The sequence below is a fragment of the Arachis hypogaea genome, chromosome 19 (genome assembly GCF_003086295.3).
Source record: "Arachis hypogaea cultivar Tifrunner chromosome 19, arahy.Tifrunner.gnm2.J5K5, whole genome shotgun sequence".
NCBI classification, from domain to species: Eukaryota; Viridiplantae; Streptophyta; class Magnoliopsida; order Fabales; family Fabaceae; genus Arachis; species Arachis hypogaea.
In genome coordinates this window covers 44,625,984-44,636,313 of record NC_092054.1, presented here as the reverse complement: position 1 = coordinate 44,636,313, position 10,330 = coordinate 44,625,984, and the positions used below count along the sequence as shown (strand labels likewise).

The 10,330-nt window shown below is 30.7% G+C and overlaps 1 protein-coding gene across 1 annotated transcript; it reads right to left on the bottom strand.

The window, feature by feature from the left end:
• Positions 1-4,494: 4,494 nt before the first annotated feature.
• On the bottom strand, positions 4,495-5,570 carry LOC112776581 (uncharacterized GPI-anchored protein At3g06035-like). Its single transcript, XM_025820784.3, has 2 exons — positions 5,373-5,570; positions 4,495-5,206 (listed from the first exon to the last, which is right to left on the bottom strand). Exons 1-2 carry the CDS (start codon positions 5,452-5,454, stop codon positions 4,689-4,691), a joined length of 600 nt encoding a protein of 199 aa, XP_025676569.1. The 5' UTR covers positions 5,455-5,570; the 3' UTR covers positions 4,495-4,688.
• Between the last annotated feature and the right edge of the window lie 4,760 nt (positions 5,571-10,330).

Genomic DNA, 10,330 nt, shown 5'->3' with positions numbered 1-10,330 from the left:
TCTCAATTTTGTCCCGCCGTCAATTCCGTTAATAGATTCTTAACGGCAGGATAACATTTAGTCAATTTTTAAACAATAGGGGGTTAAATAGGACGATTCAAACGTTAGGAACAACTTTGAAACTTATCTTGGGGACAAAAAATGATACTTTACTCTTTTTAAAATTATGATGATATAGATGAAAAAAAAAAAGTAGTATATAAGACAAGTTTTATGAGATAAATTATAATATCAAATAAATAATTAAAATAAATAAAAATAAAAATTATTAATTAATTAAAATTTATAAACGAATTTAATAATTTTAATAACTTATATACCAATAGGACATGTTAAATTTCTAATAGTAAGTCATAAAAAAAAACTCAATAATAATTATAATTATCATTTTATTAAAAATATATTTTAGAGATTATAATTAATGTGTTTGTAGTTTTAGAAAAGAAATGCATTAATTGCTTAATGATCTTATCCATATACATTAAAAGCTTCATTAATAAAATATTTTTTAAAATATTTCACCAACATACATTATAATATTAATAATGTAGAGAAATTTCAAAACTCCAAATAATATAGAAGTATTGTAACATCACCTTGTTGTTTCATTATGAATGAGGAGGTATGGACTTATCTAAACAAGTAACTTAAAAAATCTTAGATATGAAATCACAATTTAGTTATAGGTTGAAACTATTAAACAATATTTGCAGCAACGCAGGTTTTTAATATTAAAGAATCAAAAAAGCAAACAAGTCAATCATTATATTACTTGAAGAGGTTAAACTGTTTGTCATGAGATCAATTACAAAAACAAGATAAAGTTGTCCAACCATGTAAGAAAACTTCCTCCTATAATGGATAATAGGCTAGAAAAGATTAAAAAAAGTAAAAAAATTGATATCTTATCGAATTAGAAATGAAGTTTATGAAAAGTATAGATCTGAAAAAAAGATTTTACACTTGCTAATTTTAAATGTTACCAGGTGATATGTATAATATATTGGTTTTCTAATATATTATACCATTTAAATTTTTTTGTCCTTCTAAAATATCTATGTGTTCAGCATTTTTTTTATTGTTATATTTGTTTAGTGTTTAGATTTTTGGTTAATTGGCTAGTTTTAATTTATGATTACTGAATGTAGATATCCTTCGTAGGATTACATTAATTTTGTTCTATTTCATATGGCTTGGACATTAAAATATTAGTAGATTTAGTTTATATCATGATTAGATTTATAACTCACTCAGATATTATTATATTTTAACTTTTTAAGGAATGTGAACTAATTTTTAACATTCTATTTAGTGTCTTGTTATGATTTTCAATTGTGGTTCGTAAAAGGTTTTTAAATAGACTCTTAAGATTTCATAGGTTAAGCGCATGACTTATCCGTAAATTAAGGTTTAGGTTGATAAATTTTTTATTTTTTAAAAGTTGTAGTATATATATTTAGTAAATTAAATTAAAAATAGCTTTTAATTAGTACAACCAACAACAAGTATATTTAATAAAATAAATTTAAAAATTTAAAAATATTATAATAGACATTAGGTATTTTGAAATTTAAAATTTAAAAATTCTATAATAGGTTTTAAAATTTAGATATTAAATTATTAATTAATGTATAATATTATATTAGACTTTTTAATTTTGATAAACACAAGCTAACTTTAAAAAACTTCCTCTTAAATACTTTTAAAAATTTACTGAATAAGGTGTTTGAACTTTTCAAAAATACAAATATTTTTTTAAAAAATTTTATCAAACTAAGCCTAAGTTAGATTTTTGAACAAATTATGGACGAATGTAAAATGATTGCTTGAGCAAATTTACAAATGGGTAATAGTTAATTAGAACTCTAGTCTCTTCATAAATATGGTCGTATATATCTGAAAAATTAAAAAAATAATAATATATTTTAGATATAGTTGGATAATTTTTTTATTAATTTTATATAGAAATACAATTTAGAGTTATAAATTTTATATTTCTGTATCAAATGTATCTTGATCTTTTTTACTATAATTTTTGCTTTCTCAATTTAAATTTTGTATTATAGTATGATGTTTTGTTATTATAAATTTATGAATATTTTTTAGAGGAATCTCATAATTTATATTTTTATGTTTCTTTTGATTTTATCTAATAAAATTTAAATCGTGATAGAGTACTAAATATTTGCTTCTTTGTATGTAAATGTTGCTAAATTAATAGTTTTAGTACAAAATTTTAAAAGTTTATTGTCTAGATTTATGTGTTAATGTGTTGAGTTTATGAGTAAATCTTAGCATTATTACATACACTTGCATTGATTTATTAGAAAATAATAATGTCTATTATTTTGTAGCAATTTATATAAATTTTATAAAAAATACATATATCATAAATTTTAGTCTGAAAAAATTTCATAAACATTTGTTTTAATTTTATTTAGTTGAAAAAGACATTAAAGAGTACGAAATAAAAATATACATAAATTAATCTTATATACAAAAATAAATGACGGAGAAAATTAGTCTTGGATGAAATTTTCTATACATAATTAACGCACTTTGAAATTTTAACATGGTGAAAAGCCAATAAATATATTTCAACCAAGGTAGCGCATTGAATGAATCATGAAGACAGTCAAGCAAAATCCAATGGAAATTAATTCACTCTCTTTAATCCTTCTCTGTATATTGGAAAGATCAGGCGAACGCAGATTCTCTTCTTTAAATTCTTAAAACTACCAAAGAACTAAAATAATTACTTTTATCAAAACTACCACCAATTAATTTAAAAAATTAAGCATAACTGCCAAGGGATCAATAAAATTTCAAATCATAATAAATAAAGAAACCAACAAACCAACCTCTTGGATTGGTAATCTAAATTCATCAGACTCCTCTTTGATGTTGAGTTGCATTTCAGCCTCGACATCTTCTTCTTTCTTCTTCCTTTTCTCATCAATGATTCTCGATTTCTCTTCAATGTTATAGTCATCTGAGTCAACATCCAAACCCTAACCTGAATCAGAAACGAAGTCTTTCTCTGCATAACAAACAACAAACCAAAAATAAATAAAAGTTTAAAAACAAGACATAAACAACAAAAAATGTGTAAAAAGACCGGGATAAAGGCTGAAACGCAGAGAAGTGTAAAAATTTCATCTCTTTCTCTCTTTAAAACATGGTCAAAATGTGAAAAAAAATGTATAAAGTGTTTCATGAATTTGTGATAAGGATTCCTTAAATAAAAAATATGAGTCTTGACTAATTAATTGTTGTCAATGGGGCTGAAAATATCAGAGAAGAGTCGGGTGAGATTGAGAGAGAAGGGGTGTGATGTCGAGAAAACACAGTTAGCTTTATAATGACATGTTTATTCGTAATTAATCATGGTTAGTTATTTGTGGTTAAAAACACAATAGAGAAGGGTAAGATGCTAAGATAATATCGGCTTAGAGGCTGAGAGGGAGGGGCGAGTTACTTGAGTGGCAAGTAAGAGGATTTGGGGTCTTTAAGAGTCGTTTGCAAAATACTAGAAAGAAATTTGGTTCGAGGTAACTTTTATCATATGGTAAAATAATTAATGGCTAAGATTTATTCTTAAAAAAATAAATCATGAATGGATGACTAATATTAACCTTGAGACAGAATTACCAAGATAAAAGTTATTTTTATCACTAATTCCGAGTTTTTCAATTATTAACTTTTTTACGGCACACGTAAACCCGTCATTAAAAGTAAATTTCCGACTCAAAAAGTCTCTAGTGAGAAAAATAAACCAATAGTAAACAAGTATTTACTTTTTAATAATGAAATTTGATTTTGAAAAATTAATTATCCTTAGTCAAGTTTAACCTATTAATTATTATTTTATAAGTTTTTTTTATCATTGGGCCATAGTTCAGAATTTTGTGAAATAAATTTTAAAATAACCGAAAAAAAAAAAGTCAGTTTACTGAAAATTGGATTCTTACACGATGCACATACACCATCCTCTCATGCAAAAACGAAAATTTAATCATGGCCTAATAGGCCCGTTCTGATCATCACAGGCCCAAGACTATATCAATCTGGTCCAATACAACGTCGACTTAGCTCCCACCACTTCATCTGAGCCACTTGAGCGCACTATAGCAAGAGAATGAGCAAAAATGATTATCTACAACATCAACCACGCTAAAACGACCAAGATAGTTGAACGTGCATCTTACACCTTCTTTAATAATGTTCACTAAAACTCCCTTACCCTAATATGAACCAACCATTTTTTTAACAATAAATCTCAAGTGTTGAACACTGAAACGTTTCTTTTATATATATATCTCATCATTTTAGTTATTTTTCTTACATATGGAAGTCAGAGGATTAAGTTAAATTCATTTATTTTTTAAAAAAAATAAAACAAGACCAACGGTTAACGGTCAAGTTGAAAGTTTTCACATTAATTTAAAATTGCAACAATAAAGCTTTGATCTTTATAAGATCAGAAAACACAACCACACAAATAAAAATTTCATTACAATTTATTGCAAAATACATCTATTAACAGGTATACGAGTTAAATATGAGTTTTGTACATTGATTTTGTCCCAAATAATTACAAAATAAATTAACAAGGGAAAACATATTTTCACCCAAACAAAGCACATGATGAGAAGTTAAGAACACTCAAAAATGAAAGACAAGCAATTTTATATAATCAGAGAAACAAGCAAACTGAAGAACAATGGCAACACCAAATAATGATTCTTCCAATTAGCTCCAGCAAGAAGAGAAGTAGCTGAAGAGAAATTCCCTGAAGATGAGTTGGTACTTAAAATAAGAACCATCCAGTCATGTTCAGAACCAACCCCTGCAACCGTATAATTAGAATCATTGAGATACTTTGTGAAGTGATTCGACTTTGTATAATTGGAGAACAATGCATCCTCATCCAATTTCGGCACGCGAACTGGCATGATCACCCCATCTGTTGTGGTATTGTAATCAATCCTGCACTTCTTAAGGTTCTCTTGGAACTTAGGAATCTTCAAGGCGCTACCCGGCGAAGGATAGTAGTTGGCAAGTTCTTTGCATTTGTCTTTGCCCCCTAAGTCGTCCGCGATCTCATCGGCTAAGCAAGACATCTTGCTGAGTTCCTTGAGTTCCGGAAGGTTAAAGACTTTCCGGTAGATGTTGATGTCATCAAGAAGATCCTGTCCCTCACTTGCTGTTAGGGAATTAGTGTCATGAAGGTTAAGCATGAAGAGTAAGATTACAAAAAGCATGCATATTGATAATATTATTCGGAAGGATCTCATTGTTTTAATTTTTGGTACAAAGAATTAAATGGTGAAAAAGAAAAAAAAAAAACTATAATTAACATGGGCTATTACCTCCACTTAGCACTTGGCTAGTAAACAGGTGCAAGGCGAAGACGGGTAGAAGAACGTTGAAAGCAAGTTTGAAGCATGCCATAGTTAAAATAATAGATGAGAGATTGCAACAGGAGGTGAGGAGGCAAAAGCGTCCACTTAGAATGAACTACAGCTTATGCTCTTATGAGTTTAATATATTATAAACTCTCACCTTTAGGCTTTATATATGATGACAATAGAAGAGGTACAAAGAGGGAAAAGGAAAATATGAAGAAGAATAAAGAGAGGGGAGGTTTACTTGTGCTAAAAGTAATTAATTTATCTAGGAGTCGTATGGTATTAATAGTTTCATGTCCATTATTTTGTTTAAGAGGGCTATTAATATTGTTTCAAGTTATTATTGTACAAATTTAATTTTGATATACTAATTATGTAAAATATTTTATATAATTATTTAATTATATCTATTTTTTTAATAACTAATTACACAACTAATGTTAACGGTAGATATTTTTTGACATAGTATTATGTAATTAGATGTAATTTTATACTAATAATACATCAAATAAGAAATATCACAATTTTAAAGTTAGCTTTTGAATTCCCACTTATATTACTGAGTCATCTTATCACATACATAATAAAAATCTATGAATATTTGTTTTTTATTTTCCTCGGAAAAAAATTACTTAGTATGGCAAGTATGAGATTTCTCCCTCAATAAAACCAATACTCTTTTAGTCTTTTTCCCACAAGGTGAGGGTGAACTATATGAATGAATAGACATTATTATATAAAAAAGTATAGGTAGACAATGAGAATACTAAACAATTTGAATAATAGATATATTAAATGTTCAATTCAATAAGTATGCAAATAATTATGTTGATTATTTTTAATTGGATAGTTATTTCTTTTGATTCGATTTATTCATATATAGTTAACAATAACTAGATGTTCAATTCATTAAGTATGTAGATAGTTATCCTAATATTAAAGTTTAGAAGATGATTTAATGTGAAGTATTTTTTTACTTTATTAACTCAATTCTAAATTCTATTATTCACATTATTTATAAAAATCATTGTTTATCTAATAAAACCCTTATTACATACATTATTACAATCGGCCATAAAGTCGAGGATCGTATTTGTGTTCGACTGTCTTAATTTTTTTGCGATAATTTCTTTTAAATTTTTCTTTTTAAATCACCTCTACAATTAGGCCTTAGCCAATTATTTAGAACCGGTAATGGATAGGATAGATGAATGGAGTTTAAACTTTACATTAACTTTATTTTCGAATTTAAAATACTTTTAATATTCAATCATATTTTATCTATGATTAAAAATTTTAAATCTTAATCTTATGTATACTCTAAAATTTTTATTTCTATTTCTACTTTATTCTATTTGCAAAAAAAAATTCAATTAAATTTAATATTTAAGCATTCTATATTAGAATATCATAATTAGGGAACAAAATCAAAAAAATATCAAAGAGGATTAGAAAAAAATCAATGTAATTTATTAGGATATTATTCCATAACGAGTGTACTCTTAGCGTACTCTTGGTCTATATATTGGTAAGAACTTTGTAATCACATGAGAAATATGAATAACAAAAATGATACTTTTCTAAATAATTCTTTATTTCTTTCCTAAACTCTTTATACCATGGTAACATGGTATCAGAGCAGAGTTAGGTTCTAGGGACTCAAAATCAACTATTTCTTTACAAATTGCAAATATGCTACGCAATAGTTTTGGAATGTGATCATCACAAACCAATTCTGATAATTTGTCAATTGGTTTCAAACTAAACGGATATGATTATCCATTATGGGCAACTCTGATGAAAAAAGCAATTACTGGAAGAAGAAAGAAGAAACACACCAAAGAAAACAGTTTTAATATTGTGCGTTACCCAGATTGGTCGAAAAATAATCCAAAGTCATCAAGAAATCAGAGTAAGGGAGCCACCGCTGTGAGCATCCCAGAGGTCACCAGCAGCGGTGACGAGGCCAGAAGAGAGGAAGCAAGTCACTATGGCAAGGCAGCAGCGGCAGTAAGGGTAAGGACTACTGAACTCCTTGCTTGCTCAGTCCAGACCGCGACTCAATATAAAGGGGATACCCAAAATCAGGATCCAATTAAAATGATAAATGAATAGATTTTTGATTGTGGGGCTACTGATACTATGACTCATGACCTCCATGATTTTAATCGCTTGACTATACCCTCAAAAGCTCATATTGAAACAGCTAGTGGAGAATTAATTGATGTTAAAGGAGGAGGCTCCATTACTTTTTCAGAAAAATTGAAATTAAAAAATTGCCTCTATGTCCCTGCACTATCATCAAAATTATTGTATGTTAGCCAAGTAACAAAGGAACTAAATTGTGTGGTACTCATGTACTCTACCTTTTGTCTTTTACGGGACATTCTTACGAAGGAGATCATTGGGCGTGGTACTGAGCGAGAAGGCCTTTACTACGTTGATGAAGTAGCACACCAGGGTCATGCCATGCTTGCTCACGGAACGGTTACTAGGCAACTTTGGTTATGGCACAGGCGTCTCGGACATCCTTCATTTGGGTACCTCAAGTTACTCTTTCCCAGTCTTTTTACAAGTAGTACTGAACCCCTCAAATGTGAAACTTGTATTCGTGCAAAAAATCACAAAGTTTCTTTTCCTCCAACCAACACTAGAGTCAATTCTATTTTTTCTCTAATACACTCAGATGTGTGGGGTCCAGCTCCTATTTCCCATAATAATTTTCAATATTTTGTGTTATTTGTGGATGATTTCTTTCACATGACTTGGGTATATTTTTTAAAACACAAATCTGAAGTACCTGATAAGTTCTTTGCTTTCTACCAAATGATTCACACTCAATTCAACAAGAAAATCCAAGTACTTCGCTCAGATAATGGTGGAGAATTTATAAACCAGTCAATGCGCGACTTTTTTATGAAAAATGGTCTTATTCATCAAACTTCCTGCCCAAATACACCCCAACAAAATAGTGTAGCTGAGCGGCGAAATCGTAAGTTACTTGAGATGACCCGAGCCATGCTTTTTGATGCACAAGTTCCAAAAATTTTTTGGCCTGAAGCTATAGCGACCTCTGCCTACTTATTAAGTCGCCTACCTACCCAAGTTCTCCACCACAAAACACCCTTACAAGTCTTGGCTACTCAAACTGCAATCCCGCCTATTCTAACCTTACCACCTCGAGTATTTGGATGTTCCGTCTTTGTCCATTTTCCCAAAGCCAATAGAACCAAACTTGATCCTTGTGCAGAAAAATGTATTTTCATTGGGTATGCTACACACCAAAAGGGGTATAGGTGCTACAATCCAATCACTCATCGTATTCATGTGACCATGGATTGTGATTTTTTAGAATCCGAATTTTACTTTAGCCGCCAATATGGCATTCAGGGGGAGAACAATAAAGAACCACCAAGTTGGATAAATAACCTTTGTTGCCCAGAAACTGTTCAAACAGAGCAAGTAGATGGAGCCACCGAGCATACTTCACTCAACGTAGAAAACAACTCAGTACATACAACTAGTGAGAGTCCTTTTGAGAATGTCAGACAAGAGGTAAGTAATTGTCAATCTGATAATTTACTCCCTGTTTTTAATGAGGCCACTAACAATAACAGTATAGCACTGGAACATGAAGAACCAGAGTCCAATACCTTTATTCTTCCTCCAAGAAGAAACAGAGGGATGCCTCCTGATCGGTACTCACCAGAACATGTTCCCCGTAACTCAAGATACCCAATAAGAGTGGCTAGAGAAGAAATGGCAGATGTTGCAAAGGCTTTTTCCACCAGACTTTTAACAGAAGACATTCCAAGAACTGTCCGAGAAGCTAATGCGAAAGATGAATGGCGAAAAGCCATGAATACAGAAATGGAAGCTCTAGAGAAGAATGGAACTTGGGAAAAGTGTATCCTACCGACAGGAAAAAAGCCAGTCGGGTGCAAATGGGTTTTTACCATTAAACACAAGGCAGATGGCACTATTGAACGGTACAAGGCAAGGTTGGTGGCCAAAGGTTATACACAGACCTATGGTATCGACTACACTGATACTTTTTCACCGGTTGCAAAGATCAATACTATCAGGGTGTTATTTTCAATAGCAGCAAATGAAGACTGGCCACTCCATCAATTTGACGTCAAGAATGCTTTCTTGCATGGTGAGTTGAAAGAAGAAGTGTACATGGAAGCTCCTCCAGGTTTTTCAACGGGATTTGGAAAACATGAAGTTTGCCGATTAAAGAAGGCTCTTTATGAGCTTAAACAATCTCCACGTGCCTGGTTTGGAAGATTTACAGTTGCCATGAAAAGGTATGGGTACAAGCAAAGCAACTCTGATCATACCCTTTTTTGAAAAAACGGGGAGATTTAATCACTTGCCTAATAATCTATGTGGATGATATGATTATAACGGGAAGTGATGCTGAAGAAATTGCAAAATTGAGAAGGAACCTATTTACAGACTTCGAAATGAAGGATTTGGGTGGACTAAAATATTTCTTAGGAATAGAGGTTCTACGATCCAGCAAAGGAATCTTTATCTCCCAAAGAAAGTACATTTTGGACCTTCTGGCAGAAACAGGAATGGTGGATTGCAAACTAGGGGTGTGCATGGGTCGGGTGAAACCGGATTTGATGTGACCCAGACCCGGCCCGAAATATGTACCGGGTCCATTTATGAGACCCGAACCCAACCCTAGACCCGATGAAACCTATACCCTTTCGGGCCACAACTATACCGGGTGAAAATCGGGCCGTTAACATTATATTACCTTGATACCTTCTTGTAAGTTAGCATGTAAAAATATCCAAATTTGCAAGACTCCAACCATTATTTGACATGGTAAAATTCACTTAGAAAAATATAACAAGAACCAACTCTTCTCTAAAATTAAAGTATAACCATAATCAATAATATTA